Source organism: Dermochelys coriacea, chromosome 19 (assembly GCF_009764565.3).
Source record: "Dermochelys coriacea isolate rDerCor1 chromosome 19, rDerCor1.pri.v4, whole genome shotgun sequence".
Classification (NCBI taxonomy): Eukaryota; Metazoa; Chordata; order Testudines; family Dermochelyidae; genus Dermochelys; species Dermochelys coriacea.
Window position 1 is genome coordinate 8,681,354 of NC_050086.2, and position 20,618 is coordinate 8,701,971.

At 38.5% G+C, this 20,618-nt stretch overlaps 1 protein-coding gene across 38 annotated transcripts in view; it reads left to right on the forward strand.

Annotated features, from left to right (window-relative positions):
* The window catches only part of SRRM1 (serine and arginine repetitive matrix 1), a 28,730-nt gene extending 8,935 nt beyond the window's left edge, over window positions 1-19,795 (forward strand). For 3 of the 38 annotated variants that reach the window (XM_043506013.1, XM_043506014.1, XM_043506034.1), the window contains 15 exons: window positions 18-188; window positions 1,113-1,225; window positions 1,910-2,128; window positions 2,949-3,149; window positions 3,824-3,943; window positions 5,714-5,985; window positions 7,242-7,322; window positions 7,705-7,791; window positions 8,965-9,103; window positions 9,569-9,610; window positions 11,690-11,794; window positions 12,241-12,702; window positions 13,832-14,024; window positions 14,357-14,551; window positions 18,832-19,795. In XM_043506013.1, coding sequence (XP_043361948.1) covers window positions 18-188; window positions 1,113-1,225; window positions 1,910-2,128; window positions 2,949-3,149; window positions 3,824-3,943; window positions 5,714-5,985; window positions 7,242-7,322; window positions 7,705-7,791; window positions 8,965-9,103; window positions 9,569-9,610; window positions 11,690-11,794; window positions 12,241-12,702; window positions 13,832-14,024; window positions 14,357-14,551; window positions 18,832-18,936 — 2,505 coding nt within the window. In that variant the 3' untranslated portion in view covers window positions 18,937-19,795. Of the gene's footprint in view, window positions 189-1,112; window positions 1,226-1,909; window positions 2,129-2,948; window positions 3,150-3,823; window positions 3,944-5,713; window positions 5,986-7,241; window positions 7,323-7,704; window positions 7,792-8,964; window positions 9,104-9,568; window positions 9,611-11,689; window positions 11,795-12,240; window positions 12,703-13,831; window positions 14,025-14,356; window positions 14,552-18,831 lie in introns of all 38 variants that reach the window. The other 35 variants (XM_038377290.2, XM_043506018.1, XM_038377293.2 and 32 more) reach the window with 29 other exon arrangements.
* The last annotated feature ends 823 nt before the right edge of the window (window positions 19,796-20,618 follow it).

Here is a 20,618-nt window from a genome sequence, read left to right on the forward strand (position 1 = left end):
GTCGCATCTCTTTGCAGAATCCAGATTCCAAAATGATGCAAATCAACCTGACTGGGTTTTTGAATGGGAAAAATGCTAGAGAGTTCATGGGTGAACTGTGGCCACTGCTGTTAAGTGCACAAGAAAACATTGCTGGTATTCCCTCTGCTTTCCTGGAGCTGAAGAAAGAAGAAATAAAACAAAGACAGGTAGGATTTTAATATAGCTGTTTAAGAGGATCACAGGTAAATTACAGAGTGCTGTGTGGTGTTTTTTTTTTAGTTAGCTGCAATCACAAGAAATTTGGTGTGCTAAGAAGAACTTTTCTAGTTGAGTGGGAAAATGTTCACTTCTAGTTATGAAGGAGTTGGTTTTAGTGTGGGTGAAACAGATACTTGCATCAATCTTAACTAGTTCTTGTAAATTGTGTAAAATGCTGACATAATTCATCCAGTTTTTAACGTGAAATGTTTAGTCACAAACTGAAACCTCATTTTTGTGGATGAAAAATGATGAGTTTATCACACTTCATTCAGCCTGTACTTCAGGGTGGGTAGGGGAGAGATTGATATGGCTTAAGAATTGTAGTCTTGCAAAATGTAACTTTTGCAGTTATATTTTACTTAGTGTCATGGTTATAGGAGTCATTTTTATGATTATTATTCCATTAGAGTAGCCTTCAAATTGTTGTTTTTGTTTTTTTTAAACTAGTTGGCATTAAGGTAGATTTTGCAAATTTGTATGAAACTGTTATTGAGGTGAAGAGAGAAAAGATGCATAGTTTTGACTTACTGCTAAAATGTAATATCATTTGTTCAGGCTTGCCTTCTGAACCGAGACACATAATAGATTATTTTTAAATTTCACGGCATAAAAAATTAAGTGGCTTTTAAAATGTGGTCTTTTAGTTCATCTTGTATGGCGTTTTTGAGATGTGCATCTCAATAAATAGTCATTTTTTAAATATTCTGCTTTGACTACTCCATTTTAATTCACACATGAAGCTATGCTTGGATAAAAAATCTTTCATTACTCCTTGGACATTAAGATAGGAAGTTTTGTTGTTGTTTTTTACGATAACTTCTGTGTCTGATTATGCTTCTGATTTAAATACTCAATGTACTGTGTTTTAGATTGAGCAAGAAAAGTTGGCTTCTATGAAGAAACAAGATGAAGACAAGGACAAGAGGGACAAAGAGGACAAAGACAGCAGAGAAAAAAGGGACAGATCCAGAAGCCCAAGAAGGTATTACTAATACGCTCTGAATATAAATATGTACTTACACTTCCTGTTGGTCTTCAGGGCAATGGGGACATGGCAATGGAGATTTCTAAAGATTCAGCAAACTTTGGAATGGACCCTACAGAATATTTTTTTAGGGGAAGACCAGTCTAGCTTGTTACTGAATATTAATGGCAGATAAAAAAACTAGTGGTATATAAGGGAACAGGTATTGCTTGTAATGGTAAATGTATTACATTGAGAGCACAAAAGATTTTCCTGCGGTTCCAGCAGATGGTAAATTTTATTGAGACAACAACTAAATTTCTGAGCTATCTTGTGAAAGTGTTTATGCTAATATAGGCATTATTTTAGATTTAGATTGGTAAGACTTCCTTGTTTGTGCAACTATAACAGTTTAGTGTACAGGTGGTGGCTAATTTTAGTTTATCGAAGGCAAACATTATGTCGAATTACCAAACAAAACAGTTTTCCTAGAATTGTTAATGACAGTCCTGAAATCTCAAGCCAGTCTTGCTAACTGATAGGTTCTTTAGAAAAATCTAAAATAGCTCTACATTTGTTTATCTTTCCCAGTTAGCAGTGGGGGAAAAGGATGTCTGATTTTTTTAGATGACGTTTCTTAGCTGTAAATATGTGGTTTTAGTTTTTTAAATATGCTCCTAACATAGTACATTATTTGAACAGAAATTGTCTCTTTCCTAGACGCAAGTCAAGGTCTCCTTCCCCTAGAAGGAGATCATCTCCTGTCAGAAGAGAGAGAAAGCGTAGCCACTCTCGATCTCCTCGTCACAGAACCAAGAGCCGTAGTGTTACTCCTGCACCAGAAAAGAAAGAGGAGACTCCAGAGCCAGAGCCTTCGGTGCAGGCAAAGGAAACTTTGATTCAAGAGGCAACATCAACTAGGTAATTACCAGAGTTGATTTTTTTTCCTCCTTGAAATTCTCTTTTATTATAGAGAATTATCATTCCCTGTAGTGTAATGGAGTTATTTTAATTCCTGGTGCTATTAGAGCTTCATAGAAAACAGCCCCACTTTCTTCTGAAAAAATGTGCTACTATTTTTTTTGCCTGGCAGATCTCTTTACATGTGTCTCCATGGACTTCAATAAAACATGTTTTCACATCGAGAAATTAGAGTAAATCCGAGTGCATACTGATGTTTCACTCATACTTTTTTTTGTTGCCTCACTCTAGTTAAGTCCTTTCGTTTGGCAGCGTTAAGTTTAGTTTCATTAAGAAATGCATATTAAGGCTGGTTTGGCTTGATTTTCCCTGTATTTGTTGAGAACTTCGCAAGCGCTAGCTTCTGACTTCAGACTGGATAAAGGCAGAACACTTCCTAAAGTACTAATTCAGCATGTGGAATTGGACAGCCTCAGCATTATCTTAAATAATGGCAGCCTTGAACTTTTGACAAATCAATTTTTCACTGATCCTCCTTGATTAATAATTTCCACTGTTCTGCATTGTCAGGTCAATCTATGGAAAGTTAACATGTGGCCTCTTCAGTATACTTTTAATAATCTGTTACAGGAAGATGAAGACCTAAATCTTTTGACCATGAGTAGAATTTTAATGGGATTTGGCGCTATGAACACCTTAATCAGGTGTTACTCACTACAATCTTTTTTTTAGTGTCATAGGTTCTTTGTAAAATATAATCCAGGTAGCTACAGATGGGATATGCTTATATTTTTAAGTTTTTTTTTTTTAACTTTAACAGTGATATACTGAAAGTTCCCAAACCTGAACCTGTACCAGATACTAAAGAAACTTCCCCAGAACGAAATTCAAAGAAAGAGAGAGAGAAGGAAAAAGAGAAGACTCGTCAAAGATCACCATCCCGTTCCAAGTCAAGGTCAAGGTCTCGCTCACATTCCCCTTCTCATTCTAGACCAAGAAGGCGTCATAGATCACGGTCAAGGTAAGAAGATGAGTTTTTACTTTATCTTGAGGATAAAGGCCAGGAACTGAATAATCTGCTCTGAAGTGGCCATTCAGAGCCATAAAACACTCAATTAACTGTGTACATAGGAAATTCTTGGGGGGGAAACCCTAACTGTATGATGTGAGATAAAGGCCAAGGCATTAGTATCACTCTGTACAGTAATAATTCTCAGTCAGGGATGAGCCTGCAGTGGGTTAGCTGAGTAAAATGGAGGGGAGAAGAAGAGTGGAAAACACCACCACATGCGTTCATTATCTTCATCCTCCACCTTCTCTGGGGAAAATGCTTGATATGAATGGCAGTTGGGCTGGGAGAGAGTACTGAATCCTGAATATGGTATTTGGCAGCTCCAGGTGATTCCCCACAACCTCCTTTGAGAGCTAGGTTTGGTCCTGAAAACACTTAAAAGTTTAAATTTAATCCTTTTTTTGGTATGGATTAGTACAGAGGTTTTGGTTGATTTGAAATCTTGTTTGCTTGTAGTTTAATGGTAACACATTCCAGTACAACAGAAATGCTAATTTAGTATGATATATTTGCTACAAAGCAGCTTTATCACTTTGGTTTCTGGTGACTAAATCTACCTCCATCCTGTGAAATTTAGGAGGTCTCTGTTCATTCTTCGAATTTTCATTGATTGATTGTGACAGGTCTTACTCCCCTAGAAGGCGGCCAAGCCCAAGACGACGACCATCTCCTAGGAGAAGGAGTCCTCCCAGGCGAATGCCTCCCCCACCGAGACACAGAAGAAGTAGATCCCCTCTGAGGCGGTAAGATTCCTTTTTGGTAAATATTAAACTGCTCATATTTGAAAGCCATCACAAGGTTTAAAAGCTTTTAATGTTAGCTTGAAAAATAGTTATGAAGAGTGATTGTAATATCAAAGGTAACTTAACCACAGGTCACTTTGATAGTGTATTGTATACAAACTAAGGGCAGGTCTACACTACAGCGCGGATCGACACTCTGAGATCGATCCACTGGGGGTTGATTTTGTGGGTCTAGTAAAGACCTGCCAAATTGACTGCAGATTGCTCCCCAGTCGACCCATGTACTCCCCACCCCCGATGAGAAGAGTAAGGTAAGTCGAAGGGAGATTTTCACCTGTCAACCCCCTGCAGTGTAGACCCCTTGGTAACTCGACCTAAGGCATAGCATAGGTTGACTTACCACAGTACTATAGACATAGTCTAAATGATTTAAAATTTGCTTTGTCTTGTTTCATGCCTATGTCCCTTAAGATCAGGGAAACAAAACCCTTTGGATTGGCAGGAGTATCGCTATATTACTTAACGCTTTCTTTTTGAAGCTAATAACTTCTGTTCCAGAATCAGGTGTCTGATATAGTATCAAAAGGTCATAAATTGTTTTAAAGTACCTCCAGTGGATGTTTTCTAACATTCATAAATGGTGATGGTTTGTGTTAATTGCTCAATTTGTTATTCTGGCACTTTCTTTAGTGGACAGTGGTGGCATTGGTTATGTCATGACTTTACAAATTAAGACTGGCTTTTTAAACTTTGTTTTAGAAGTCTGTCCTTTTGTGGTGGTTTTTGCTTGGGAACTTACATCTTTGCCATCATTTAAACAGTTTTGGTGGCAGAGGAGCAGGTTGTTCCTGCTGCTTTGCATGTCAGAGACCATGTGACTTCAGTGCACTGTTTGAAATAGGAAACTTGGGACAGCTTTCACAAGAAAAAGGGGCTATAATTTACTTTTGGGTGTTTGAGGCTTACTATAATTGGATGGTAACTTTTTTTGAGGTTTGTAAAAATTTATTCATTTTTGAGACAAAATACTGTGAAAAGTGTCAAGTGTATTTTGGCAAAATATGTAAGAACTCTCTTTTAGCAAATATTTATCTCACTCAAGGTAGGGTTTCTTTTTTCCAGGTTCTCAGGAATTCTGCAGCCAAAGGTGGATTCTGCAGGTACACGATTGCAACAGAATTTACCACAAATTTTGCTGCAGAATTCTAGAGGCCCTCCTTTAAGTTTATAAAGTGAGGACAAGCTTAAAAATAAATCATACAAAATATTGCTAAGATGTATTCAGAATTCTTACATGTCTGATATTTGTGGAATTTTCAGCCTCCTGGTATAAAGTTTTTGTTCCTTAAAGGTTGATTTCTGCCCACCAGTCTTTTTAATAGATCCTTTTTGAGGCTCAGTAAACAAGGTTCTGTAGGCTGAAAAATTCTCTTAACCATCTAAATACTAAACAACGAAACACACACACACGTACACGCACACAACAACCACAAGCCATTTTCTTGGATCCTTTAGAGTTAATAATATTTTATAATCTAAAACAGAAGGAAAACAAAAGGTAACATTTCAGACAAATTGTTCAGTTATAGTTTGAAAGTAATTTGAAACATTCATTTGTGTTCATCTCCTCTTGTATGAAATACTAAAGCATTTTAGGCTAATGTATGCCAGTTTTTTGGAAGTGCTACTGTATGTAGTTGTATAGATATGCTTGCAGATGAGTGAACTGTGCTTAATCAGACCCAATTAATGTTAACTTTGTATCTGCAGGAGAAGACGGTCATCGGCATCTTTATCTGGAAGCAGCTCTTCCTCCTCCTCTTCACGCTCTCGCTCACCGCCGAAAAAACCACCGAAAAGAATTGTATCCAGTCCTCCTCGCAAAACACGTAAACTGTCTCCTTCTGCAAGCCCTCCTAGGCGGAGGCACAGGCCTTCCCCACCAGCAAGTTCGCCTCCAAAGCCACGCAGGTCTCCAACGCCTCAGCAGTCAAATCGTGGAAGAAAAGTTCGTGGTTCTGTTTCTCCAGGAAGAGCCTCGGGTATAGTCCCCTAAATGTGTGCTTTCCCCCAATCGCTTTATCTATTTTTAACCTTTCCCGTCTCATAGCTAGCAAAGAGTTCATAACTAATGGCAGGACTGCCTCAAAATTTTGCCTTTTCAAAGTATAGAAGTTGTTGAATAGACATTTTATTGAACCTGGTCTTAAATATTAACAATATAGAGATTCACAGTACAAAACACTTAAATGTCAGCAACAAAAAATAAAGATTATAGTAGTTGACATTTTAAAACAAAAACAAAAAAACGCATAGTGCTGAGTTGACCTCCCTGCCATGTTTCATTGTAAGAATAGGAAGATCTTAGTTGTTATGAAATCTAATACTTTAGAAAGAGAAGGCAAATACTAATTGGTAACAACTGGTGTAAGAATTTTTCTGCTATGTTTTGAGGCTTGTTTCTAAATTAGTTTATTTCCAACTGTGAAGACCTAGATTTGATTCATGTGTTTACGTTTGAGGCAGTAGGCAAGGTTTTTAATTGTCACTGCGCATTTATCTTGCGCTCAGTTTTACTTAAATCACTTTAAAGAATCAAGATGCAGTTTTCTCTTTTCAAGTGGTTGTGGTATCAAATTTCTTATTCCAGAGGGGGATGGTACAATTGTGGGCTTGGGATGTCAAACAATTTTCAGACATAGGAAGAAGTTTAGGCAGTTAAAGTATAATTCAAAAGTAAGTACATCTCCAACTGTAGTCAGCCCTGAATCTTAATTTCTGGTTTTTAATATTGAAATTTTTAATAAACCATAAATTGTATGCTCATCTCTTTTCTATACTACATTTCAGTTGTATCATAGTAGAATTGAATAGTTTATTAAATAAAATGTATGTTACTGGCTTTTCAGGATACATGTACCTTCATGGAATTAGTAGGAATTAAATTATCATACAATTTTAAGACTGTATTTTTCATAACCTTGTGTGGTTTAGAAAAAAACAACCAGCATTTCTACTCAGTTTACGTACTATAATTTCAAAGTAAAATAGCAGTATACCAGCCAAATGTTATCTAAAAGTGCAACATTCTTTTCTGTATAGAAAAATCTGCCAGGAAGCTGAAGTTTAAAAAGTATACTACAAAAATTCATATGAAGCAGATGTAAACTGACATCATTCATGAAAAGCTTTCACTTATTTTGTATGGATAACAATGTGTGCAAGATCATACTAAATTTCATTTAAAATCATTTTCAACTTTTTCTTAGATTTGTCTGCTAACTTTTTTGTCTTTTAGCACCTAAACATAAGAGTATTGAAAAAAGAGAGTCTCCCTCACCAGCGCCAAAACCTAGAAAAGTAGAATTGTCTGAATCAGGTAAGTTGGTCATTTACAATAGCTTTTCTTTAAATGGTATGAAAACAAACAAGGGGCACACTTCTTCAGTGTTTCTTGAGATCCAGTGGCTTTGATAGCAGTATTGGAGGTCGGGTTTTCAGAGAGATGTGTATAGAGAACATAAAGCATCCCACTTGCATTAACTCTCTCCTGTATGCTTCTTTGAAAACCCTAGCCAAAATGCATACTCCAAAGAGAGGATGTCTTCTTAATTAAAGATGTAGCACAACATTTTTTTAAATAGAACACCTGATCATTTTTAACACTGCTTCACAAACTGTCTATATGCATAAAGTAACATGAAATGACTGAAGGGACAAACATAAAAATTAAATGTTCCTTAACTGTGCATATCTTTCAGAAGAAGACAAAGGTGGAAAAATGGCTGCAGCAGATTCTGTGCAACAGAGACGTCAGTACAGAAGGCAAAACCAGCAGTCTTCATCTGGTACAGTAGTAATTTTGTAATAAGATATTTTACTTACATAATTAAATATTTGTTTAACATTGGCTACTTTTATACTGCTAAATTCAAATTGTGCTTAGTTTTACACGTTTCATTGATGTATGCTACAATGCTATTGCAAAATTAATCATGCTTACCATAATGAAAATCTTTTATTCACTGATCAAAAAATACTCCTGGGAGCAGGCAAGTAGAATTTTGGGAGTTTGTACTATACATTTGTCATAGTATTTATCTCTTGAAAAGTTGGCACAATTTTAAAGCATTTTACTATTGTGTAAAACCCAGCATTTTCCTGTGAGCAAATGACCTCTCTGTCTTTGCAACTGTTCATTTTCTGATATTTATTTCAGAATCATGCATTCTGGGGCATAACTAGCTAGCCCAGAATTGGCAACAAATTTCATAGGAGCTGAAAAGAATGTTGCAACATTCCTCTTCTCCTGTTCAGTGCCTCTTTACCTGTAGATTACTTGTAATATTTCTGCCCATACTCAGTTTTGCTTCTGGTTTCACACTTCACCTTGTAAATTATTTTGCTGGTCAGAATTGCTCTTGCAGTGCTGTTGCTGCATATAATTGATTCGGGGCTTTTATTAATGCTGTTGAAGTCAGCATCTTTGTTTGTCCTCCAGCTAATTTTGTTCAGTATTTTGCAGCTGCATATCTTGGGTTGGTTCTGCAATATGTACCTGAAATTCAGGTTTTATATACACACAAACTTACACCAATTTAAAGTTTTGTTTTTTGAAGCAGTTGTTAAACTGGTTCAAGTTTGTCTAGACGCTCTTTTTTCTATTTAAGAAATAATCCACTCTTAAATAGAAATAAGCATCTATAAAGAAACATGGACAAGTATAACAGTTGCTTCAGCAACATGACTTGTAGTTAAACTGGTATAATCATGTGTAAGCAAGGCCTAAAGTTTCTTCACATGTTAGAAGAAGTTTGTTTTGAAATGTATCTAAACAAGTTGATCTCACTAATCTTGTTAATATACCCTGATTTATCTCCGTAAATATTTTTAAAAACAGAAATCACAACTTGGCAAAAAGCTGTCTTTTTGCGTGAAGGCAGTGCATATGGCTCTCAGTAATTGCACAAGAACACAGTGTGTATACCACTTTCAAGTAACTAATTATTTTGTATTTATAGACTCTGGTTCTTCATCTTCCTCTGAAGAGGAACGACCGAAAAGATCAAATGTGAAGAATGGTGAAGTGGGTAGGCGCAGACGACACTCGCATAGTCCATCACCTTCTCCACGGAAACGACAAAAGGACTCTTCCCCTCGGTAAATACTTTCTTCAGCTCAGCACAACTGATGTATTTAACAGTGACAAAATATATAACTTACAAATGCACTAACTTCTCATATCTCTTAATTTGCATTACATTTATTGCCTACAGGCCCCCAGCAGAATCAGTTGGGATTACTCTTGTCCAAGTGCTATACAAACACCATAAAAGATGGTCTATGCACCAGAATTTAGATTTTTAGAGGTGAAAGTGAACTCCTTGATACCAGCACTAGATTTTTTGTGTGTGATTATTGGACCTGATCCAAAATCTATTGGGGCTTTGGACCAGGTCCTTACAGGAGGGTTTTTTCAAGCTAATGCAAGGAGATTAATTTGACTTCTGCTCAGGTGTTGAGAATTAGTTTGTGAATCTTGTGCAAACATGTTCATCTTTGCATGAAGTAAATCTTTTTGGCAAATGGAATTTTTGACTTTGTTTTTTTCTCCACTGCTGTCAGGATGCAGATGGGAAAGAGGTGGCAATCACCAATGATTAAAAGGTTGGTTAGAAACGAATCCATTAATTAAGATTAAATTTAAAGTTCTTCTAGAAACACTGTACTTTTTGTAGCAGATGGTGAGCATGGGTGCCCTTTCTCCTGCTTCACCAACACAGAAGACATTTCAAATTGCAAGATAATGGGACAAGAAATCCAAATTGTTCATTGCCTCTTTTCCTTCTAACAGTGAGATTGTTTCAGATCTGCCTTATGTCCATAGATGACAGTTTGAGTAGCTGGTTGAAATAACCTGATATTGTGCCTTAGAAGCTTAACTGCATTGCTGTATACAACATTTATCAAAGTTATGCTCTCCAGGCAAGATTTTATTTGAGTGCTTTTATTCCTCAAATATAATTATGGAACAGGTGAGCAGTAAATATGTGAAGATATTTCACATTGCCACCAGCTGTTTTTGTGGTAAGAAAATAAAATGGGCTAATGGGTAACTCAATGTTTAAAAATAAAGCTATTTAACTCCTCAAATACGAAGAGGAGATAGAGGTTCTAAAATTCCCATTCTGTCTTCCATCCCTTTTACATGCATTTTCACTGTGTGTCCTGGAACAATCTGATTTAGTAGTGGGACTGAAGTTAGCAGCTCCTTCAAATTTCACAGGCTGAGTGCTTTATCATTTTGTCACATATCTTGCCTTTCTTAGGTAGCTTTATAGGCAGTTCCTTTGAAACTTGATTTTTAGACTGAGCGTAGTATAATGCAGAAAGTCAGTGATGACTTGGCAAAGACATGGCCAGAGTAGTAGATTCTATCATGGTCTCGGTCACTAGACAGCCCATCTGAAGTCAGCTGAAAATAAGAGTAAGAGAAAATAAGAGTGCCTCACTATTATTAGGAAAAGTGCTAATTTTAAACTTAAGAGGCTGCATCTATAAGATAAACCATTCATACTTAATTACTGGTCTGAATAATCTATAATGATTAAAACCTAACCAGAACGTAGGTGCCACATATGATTTGCTAAATTTGAGCCAGATGAAATGTGACCAACTTCCTCAAACTCTGAACACATTTATTACTGAATTTGTCAGTCTTCAAACGGTTGCATATAACAGTTGTTTTACTTGAATTTCAGGACAGCATACTTTACTTTACAAAAGAATAAATTCAGCTAAGTCCTTCTATATCAATGTGTAACAAATTTTCTCCTAGTCTGTTGCCTTATACGTTTAATATCAAAACTATTATTGCTGAATATTTTTAATGGGTCTTACTGTGATATTTAAAGATGACTTCATGTTTTTCAGCTCACAAAATCGTGTTTAGCTCTTGAGGAACAATCCTGAGCTGCAAATATCTAGTTTCTTGCTATGGAAAAATATAGCAAGGCTATTTGGAATTAAATATTAATTAGCAGACTGTTTCTATTGATTAAAAATGCAGGGCAGCCTTTAAAAAGCAAAAAAGATATTTAAACTTTTGTCACTAAAAAGCTACATTTTTTTTCCTCACAGAATTTAAACCCTTTGAGCTTTTCAGACATTATGGGGAAGCACATTGGGTCCAGATTTCCCCATATAAGTTAACTACAAATCTTTGTCTTCAGTGGGAGTAGTGTCTAGACCCCTTATACTGCATTTAAAATATTCAGAGCACAGCAATATCTTAGCACTGACTCTGGTTTTCTTAGCCTGTGCTCTTGCTGAAGTGTTAGACTCTTTACCACTGGTAGATTTTATCTGCTTAGAATCAATTTCTGTTTGTGTACCTGAAGTCTCTGAAGTTGGCAGCCATTTAAGATGTATCCCACTAGGATGATAAATATTTCCTTGGTCTAGTGAGCTTTAATAACTTCTTTTCCCTGGAAAACTCTGGCAAGGTGGAAGACTCCTCATAGCTTCTCTATCCCATACTCTCAGAGAAAACAAACTTTGCTGTATCCTTTTTGTCTCTTAGACATAATCACTGTCTGATAGTGTTTGCATCTAGTTTGGAGGACGAGTCTGAATCAGCTTAGCTTTATGTAGTGGAGATGAGATGGCAGGGAAAAACTTAAGCATCTGGCATTTTTTTTTTTTTTTTTTTTTTTTTAAATAAAGCAACTGTTCTGTTTCCTCTAGTAGGAGGAGGAGGAGTCCATCACCACCACCTGCCAGAAGACGGCGCTCTCCTTCTCCTGCCCCTCCTCCAAGGCGGCGCAGATCGCCTTCATTGCCTCGCCGAAGGTAACTGTTGCTTTTTATTAATCCCTAAGGGCAGTTCTGCAAATCAAGAGTTGTAACACTGTCCAATAAAAAAGAAATGTCATGATTAATGGAACTGATGCCTTTTTCTGATAAGTTTCTTGTTGGGAAATCTGATTTTAAATTTAAAATCATAATTTTGTTTTCTGAAACATTTTCGGTGGGGGATGTGTTCAGTTGAACCATTGTAAATGTTAAGTGAAGTGATTGCTTGCTACACTCATCTCATATTGAAATGGCTATTAGGCAGTGTATACTCTGCTGTAGTTTTTTGAGATTGCTGTACGAACTTTAAAAGTGGAACACATCAATATAAAATCTTTTTTCTTCTTTGCCAGAGTGCATATCTTTAGCCATTGGCAGCTAACTCGTGTGAGAACTTTGTCCTGTATATATGACTTCTCAAATTCTTTTTGTTGGTTTTGTAGGTCTCCATCACCACCTCCTCGCAGGCGCTCACCTACTCCCAGACGATATTCTCCTCCAATACAGAGACGATACTCTCCTTCCCCACCTCCTAAGCGAAGAACAGCAACTCCCCCTCCCCTTCCAAAACGAAGGGCATCACCTTCTCCACAACCCAAGCGCAGAATCTCGCATTCTCCCCCACCAAAACAAAGAAGTTCTCCAGTGGCAAAGAGGCATTCCCCATCGCTATCTTCCAAACACAGGAAAGGTTCTCCTTCCAGCAGGTCTAATCGCGAAACCCGATCCCCACTACAAAACAAACGGCATTCACCATCTCCACGGCCTAGAGCTTCACATACCTCTTCAAGTCCACCACCTCTGCGAAGGGGAACTTCATCTTCACCCAAGCGGAGACAGTCTCCATCTCCAAGCACTAGACCCATCAGGAGAGTGTCAAGGACCCCAGAACCCAAAAAGACAAAGTAAGGGACTTGTTAACTTATGGCTATAGGAAAATGGGAATAGATAAAGCAAGATAAAGTTTGCACTGAAATTAAAGGGTGTCGGTATTATGTCTTCATGCCACTCTAGTTTCTGTTGACATGCTGCTTTCATTCTGCCAACTTCTATAACGTGGCTTTTCTGAAATGACTGTTAGAGGCATTTCCTGTCATATGAAAATTCATGGCTGGGAATAACTTGAAAGGCACTGCAGAAGTTCATCTTCGACAAAGTGTGGTAGTGGGAAGGCAGAATAGAGGCAAACATCAAACACTGATGATTGTGAAACCGGACCAGATTACAAAATAAGACTTCAAAGGGATTTTTAGCTTTGTTTAGAGCCTAGTGAACTATGCGTCAAAGTTCACTATGGAACAGGGCTAACCCAAGACACGTTCTTATTAAATGAATATTTGACAAGCTTTTAGTACTGGGAGATCTCTACCTAAACATTTAGTGAAGGTATGGCAGTGCTGGCTTAATCAGTTGTTTCAAGCTGAATGCAATCCTGTCTTAACTGGTGATAAAACAGTAGCTGTGCCATGTTGAATTTTTATCAGGTGTGAAGAGGATAGCCACTCATGAACAGGAGAACACTATAGTCTGTTCAAGATGCTAATCTGTAGTAAACCTAAAGTATCTTTTTGGCTTGCCAATCTGCAGTGCTTAGTTAGATCTTGGATTTTCCTTTTACTGTCATTCCTATGAAGAACTCCGGTCTAAATGTATAGAATTTAGCTCCATAGTAAAGGGATTAATATGAACAGATTTGTAGATCAGCAATAACTCAAAGGGTACGTCTGCACTGCAGTTAAACACCACCGGCTGGCCTGTGTCGGCCGACTCAACCTAAGGGGCTGTTTAATTGCAATGTAGACATTTGGCTTGGAGTCCAGGCTCTGGGACTCTGAGCCTAGACATCTATACCCCAATTGAACAGCCCCTTAGTCAGAGTCAGCTGGTATAGGCCAGACACTGGTGTCTAATTGCAGTGTAGACATGCCCTGTGTGACCATGGTTAGTTACATAATTATTGTTAGTTAAGTTACCTTGTTTGCATTTACTGTATAAGGCACAAGGAGACCTAAATGTTAATCTTTTATTTTTAAGGGCTTCCACACCAAGTCCACAGTCTGTGAGAAGGGTGTCTTCATCCAGGTCTGTGTCAGGATCGCCTGAGCCAGCACCTAAGAAACACCAAGCACCTCCATCCCCTACTCGGTCTCGATCCCCCTCCACTAACTGGTCGCCACCACCTGTGAAAAAGGCTCAAAGTCCTACGCAGAGTCCATCCCCTGCAAGGGTATGTTTTCTTATAAAAGTAGTACTTAATTGGAATATGCCTATAGAACTTTCATCATGTGGCATATTGCTCTTACCTAGTTTTGCTTATGATGTTCAAACAATTCTAGCTCATTTACTAGTGTATTTAAATGCAATTCCTTTTAAATGACGGGATGGCAATAGCTGTTCCATAGACACACACACTTGTTGTTATGCAGCAAATGTGCTTAACGTCCAGGCCACGTGATCTTTTATAAAGAGAGAGAGGGTTTATTTGTGCATCATCACCCTATACACAAATCTGGCATACATATCTCCGACGGTGAAATAAGGAATTTATTTTCATTACAGAATTCTGACCAGGAAGGTGGTGGGAAGAAAAAGAAGAAAAAGAAGGATAAGAAGCATAAAAAGGACAAAAAGCACAAGAAACACAAAAAGCATAAGAAAGAGAAGGCTGCAGCTGCTGCAGCAGCTGCTGCTGCTACTTCAGCTGCTACTTCATCAGCCCAGGAAGACCCAGAAGCAGAGACAGAGCCCAAAAAGGTTGGCTAAATAAATCTGATTTCAAAAGCCAAAGAGTGAAATGAAAGAACATATTTACAGACGTAATTGATACTAATGTATGATTTTGACAATATCTGTTCTAAGTCCAGTATATTTGAAGGCAGGGCCTGAATTATGCTACAACTGGGTAAATTGTAAAATTTAGTTCAAGTCGCCTCTGCATATTCCCTTCTTGGGATGGCAAAGGCCACTGGAATAACTCCAGTTAGAGGTTAGTTACCTCCGTTTCTCTTCCTTTCCATCAACCTCTCCCAAAAATAAAGGCCATTTTCTGCTTCTGAAAGGCTATTAATGAGCATTGTCTACATTGCCTTTTCCTTTCTACAAAGCGGTAAATAGGTGACACTTTTGAGCAACAGTAAAAAAAAACCCCAAAAAACCAAACCACTTTGTACAATGAAATACATCCATGGCAAGCTAACATCAAGCTTTTGTTTTGTTTTAAATGTAACTATTAAATTGGATCATATTTTTTTAAAGTTAAATATACAAAGAACTCAATCTACAGAGCCATAGAGATTTTTCCACTAATGCTCTTACAAACAGTATTCGCTACAATTATAAATATTTCATGTTAAGTTTGAAACTCAGGTTTTGAAGTACTAAGATCCTGATTGCGGGATTGATTTGTCCACACTGAGAGAAAAATGGAAAGTACGCAAATGGCATAAGTAGTGGGTATTTATCATTTTTTGTTTCAGCAACCTGACATGTTAAAACCATATTGTAAATATACAAACTTATGTTTGAATGTCCCTTTAAAAAATCCACAGCAAATAGTAAATCTCATGGGGCAAATGAAATTGTATTTTTGCTAAAAATCTATTTTGTTGTATTTCAGCCTTCTGTATGACATGACTGCTTGTTAGTTGTAGGCAGCAAACTAGAGACATTCTATGCTATATTTGTATGAAGCTATGGTAGAAATGGTACACAAGTGTATATAACCTAGGTAAAATTTCTCATGTATAAAACCTCTGCTTTTGACATTTCTGAATGATAATCTCTAGTTTTTCAAGTATATGTACCTATTGGTACTCCACCATTGGATGTGCATGCGCCTGCGTGCTCTTGATTGGAGATTACAAAGCAGTGCTCATGGTCGTGCGCGGAACAACACCTTGTGCTCTGAACTAGCGGATATAGGCAGGTGCGAACCCACCACCGCTGAGTTCCTTCTCAACTGCCTCCGGCTTGAGATGGTGTGGCCAAGGGAAGGTTGCTTTACTCATTAGTGAGTCATTACTGTCCCCTCCATGTACACTGTGTCAAACACCAACCACAATTCCACCCACTTGTAAGAGATCTAACACAATGTACTACATCCTTTCAAAGGAGATGGAACACTTCGCCACCTTCCCCCCTTCCTCCCTCCTGCCAATCCATAACTCCATAATGTTTTATGCAGCTAATGGAAGGTGCCACAAGCTCAGTTTAGACCCTCTCCAATAGACAAGGAATCCAAGAGTCTGGACTTACTGGGCAGAAGAGTTGTTCATCAGCTACTCTTCAGTTTTGTATTGCTAATTATCAGGCCTTGGTGGTGAAAGATGTATTTACCATGTATTCAATATTTACACACTTAACTGAATATGTGCCACAAGATCAGAGAGACCAGTTTCAGTCCATCATTGCAGGGGGCAGTTGGTCACAAAAGCCTCCCTCCAAGCTGCCCTAGATGCTGCAGACACAGTGTTGAGATCCATGGCCATGGCAGTGATCATGAGAAGAGTATCCTGGCTCCAGCCCTTAGGTCTTCCAAGAGAAGTACAGTCCACAGTCAAGAATCGCCCCTTTGAAGGACCCAGGCTCTTCAGTGATCATATGGACTCCTCTCTCCACTCTCAGGGATTCTAGGGCTATGTTGCATTCACTGGGATTCTCTGCGTGCCTGCAATAAAGAGAGAACTTTGTTTACAGCCTTCCCAGAGATCCAGGCCATTGCAGTACCATCAGCAGTCCACCTTCCCTATATCTGAGGAGGCCTTCAGGAGAAGGAGCAACCTGCAGAAAGATTACTGACCCTTTTTTCTTTTTAATTGGCTCCCTCCTTCTAAAAAGCACTTCCAACTCTTTGGCCGAGGGCATAAATCATCCCAGTTCACTGGATTTCCGCATTATGCAATCTTCCCCCCCACCCCTTTGGAGATTGACTGTCCCACTAGGAACCGGAAAGGATTCTATTCCAGCTACTTGGTTTCCAAGGGAGATGGAGGGTGGAGATTGATTCTCAGCCTCAGGAACTTGAACTGCTATTTTTTTTTAAAAAACTTCAGAATGGTGACATTAGTTCCAGTTCTCCCACCCTTTGATCCAGGAGACTGTTTGTTTGTTTTTTTACCTTTGACCTACAAGACACCTACTTTCATGTAGCCATCCACTCATCGGACAAGCACTTCCTGTGCTTTGTAATAGGAACAGACCACTATCAATACAGAGTTCTTTCCTTCAGAAGCACTCAGTATTGAGTTCTCAGTATTCTTCTTCTCCATATCTCCAAGGGTGTTGAGAAAGGTCCTTTCAGTAGTGGCAGCTCCCGTCCGTCAATGGGGGAATCTCAGTATCCCCAGGTTTGGACGACATATTGATCCGGGTGAATCATACCGAGGTCCAGACAGCTACAACAAAGGCATTAAACTTGTTCCAATTGCTAAGATAAACTTCACAGGAGCTGTTTTGGACTCCACAGCAGCGAAAGCCTACCTTCCCATTGAGAGATTTCCCTCCCTATCTGGCCTAATCTCGTTGCTGCAGTTCGGCTCACAGATGACCAAGACATACCAGGCCACTTGGTCAGGGTAATGATAGACAACAGGGTAGAGATGTACATCAAGCATTGGCAGAGATGTACATGAAGTGCCAGGGCAGAGCAAGAGCCTAGTCCTTGTGCGCGGAGTATTTCCTATCAAAAAGCCACATCGGTGGTTGGTCTGTCATGGAGGGAAGTACTGGCACCTGAATCAAACTGCTGTCAGCTCCAGAATGTCGATGTGAAGCACCAGTTTTTGCAGACACCTTTTGCCCTGAGCTGTATTTCTCTGCAAGTGAGCTTCCCATCCTAACAGAAGCATCTGTTACAACCAGAGTTCCTAAACTGATGCTTTCTGGCAAGACCGCAAATGGGAGTTCAAACTCTTTTTTGCAAACCTGGGGTCTACCACAAGTAGATCTCTTCAGCACCCTAAAATGTCACCCGTTTTGCTCAAGGGGAGTTTATGGCCTCAGTTCTGCAGGAGATGCATGGATATCTCCTTGGCCTCATGCCCTACTGTATTCTTTACCCACAGGCATCATTAATCCTCACAACTCTTACCAAGCTACGTACAGAAAGAACGAAAGCTATTCTTACAGCACCGGCCTGGGCTAGGCAGGTGCCAGTACTCAAACCTCATCCATCTCTGAGGGGCACCCCGGTGATTTCCTACCACTGAGGACCTATTGACATGGAACTTGGGGGGTCTCATCCACCCCAACCCTTCCTCTCTGAACCTTGGTGTAGCTGCTGAATTGCTCCCAACTGTGGAATTGACTTGAGATGCAGTTTAGTCAGTTCTTTTGTCCAGCAGAAAGCCCGGTTACCCACAAGACTTACCTCCAGAAATGGAAATGCTTTTACTCTTGGGGCTCTCTTTCCATCTTCCTAAGCCTTGGAAGTTCTGCTTCTCAAGCTAGTGGGCTAGATACTAAAATTAAAAGCGAGAGGTCTGTCAGTGAGCTTTTAGGGTACATTTGGCTACTATCACAGCTTTCCACTTACCCATCCAAGGGTTCTTGGTGTTTGCCCACCTGTCACAGCCAGATTCCTCAAAGGTCTGTATAATTTGCATCCCCCTGTCTGGCACCCAGCCCCCAATGGGACCTAACGCTCTAAGGAGATTCCCCCTTAGAACTGATGGTCACCTGTTCTTTCCTCCATCCCTCCTTTAAAACTTTGTTCCTAGTCACCATTACTTCAGCAAGAAGAATGGGAAGCTGGGGGCACTCATGGCCTACCCATTGTAAACCACCTTTTTTTTTTTTTCTTTTTTTTTAATAGGGGCACCATTTTACCACATGTTCATTCCTATTTTCTCCCAAAGGTCTCATCAGCATATCACATTAATCAAAAGATTTGCCTTCCTGTATTCTACCCTTCCAGAAATGTAGCAACTTTGCATCCCACAATTTTACATTTGTCATATTGCAGTATCAGGATGGCTATTACCTGGTCTAGCTCTTCATGTCTGCGGAAATAATCACTTCTGTATCTTTGTTTTAAGGAGACAGAGAGCGAAGCAGAAGATAACCTGGATGATTTAGAAAAACATCTGCGAGAGAAGGCACTGAGGTCGATGAGGAAGGCACAAGTGTCCCCACCATCTTAGGCTGAAACCTTTGATATAATGTACATTTTATTTGGTTTGTACTCAAAATTCAATTTCAAATTGCTAAAATGTGTTTGAGCTTTAGAATATAACATTTGTTGTAATAATTGCTAGGTTGAGGTTCACCATGTAAAAAAGGCATGGATTTACATTACAGAAAGCATCCACAGTGTACTAGTGACATTCTTTCATTGACAGTTGACATTATTTCATGTAGTGAAACTTTTTAGAAGCAGTAAGATGGGTCAAGGGTTTTAAAAATTACTGGCAACCTCAGTTTCTTTAAAATGACCAAAACCTATACAAATGTTTATAAAGTTTTCATTTTTTTATCCCCTTATATTGCTACTAACCTTTGTGATTTATAAGCTTGCCCAGAAATGAAACCACTTCAATTGCAAGGGAAGTACGTATGATATTTTAATGCCATAATTGCTCTATTGTTACCTGTGTAGTTGCCATTAAAGTGAATCAAGAACAGAAATCTGGAATGGTACGTAAATGAAAGCATGTCGTTTGCCAGGACACTGTGGGTTTATATTAATGTAATAAGTTGATTTGGAACACTGGAATTTCATTTGTATTTTTATTTTTTTTAAAAGGGCAGTTTCCTTATCAGCAGTCCCAGAGAAGTTCCACACTTACATAAATTTTGTTTGTGAAAAGATGTTGTAGCCCCATTCATGATTCTTGTCTGGTTGCAGTTCTTCTTAATGGTATACGTAACTTTCAGAGATGATGTCTTTGAAAGCCTGAAGGACCTGAACTTTGGATATTGTCATGTTTTCACTGTTTTTCTGTTTTTTTAACTAAAGCTATATAAAGCTTGTGGATTAAACAAAATAAATTTCTAAATTTAGAGAGTTGTTGGTTATTTTTATATGAACACACTTGTTAAACCTTTTCCTCTCAGACAGGGTCAACAAATAACGTAGATGTTAAAAACTGATGTCTAAAATGCTGGATTATGCAAAATGAGATTTTTTTTTTTGTTAAAAATGACTATCCCACTGGCAGAAGTAGCCCTGACTTTGTTAATACAATGATGTTTCTTATGTGCAGTGCTAGCCTTGCAAAACTACCGGCCCAAGCATAAAATCTACCTGCTAGCTCTTTTCTTTGGTGATTGTTAATGGAAAAAGTCTTTAGTTGCTTGTCATAATTACTTGCTGCAGCAAATAGAATTTTGCCAGGTGGTGCTGTATTTGTATGGTTACAAAATGGAGTTTTGGTGGAAACTTATTTCATAGCCTTATTTACCATTCAGTTAAACAAATGCCCAGCTCAGGTAATTTGAACGTATTGATGGGACATGTTTGCCTTCAAAATAGCATATTTTGAGACTGACTAGATTGCAGGCAAAATTTTCACAAGTGCCTAGTCCAATTTTTCAGAAGTAATTTAGGAACTAAAAAAAGAACAAAAATGTAATGGGATTTTGACTCGGTGACTAAGATACTTTTGAAAATTTTGCTGTGCATCTTAATTGTGGAAAAACGCATCTACTTAGGTGTTGTCAAGGTTCCTTCCCCACTCTGAACTCTAGGGTACAGATGTGGGGACTTGCATGAAAACCTCCTAAGCTTACTTTTACCAGCTTAGATTAAAACTTCCCCAAGGTACAAACTATTTTATCCTTTGCCCTTAGACTTCCACTGCCACCACCAAACGTCTGGGTTTAT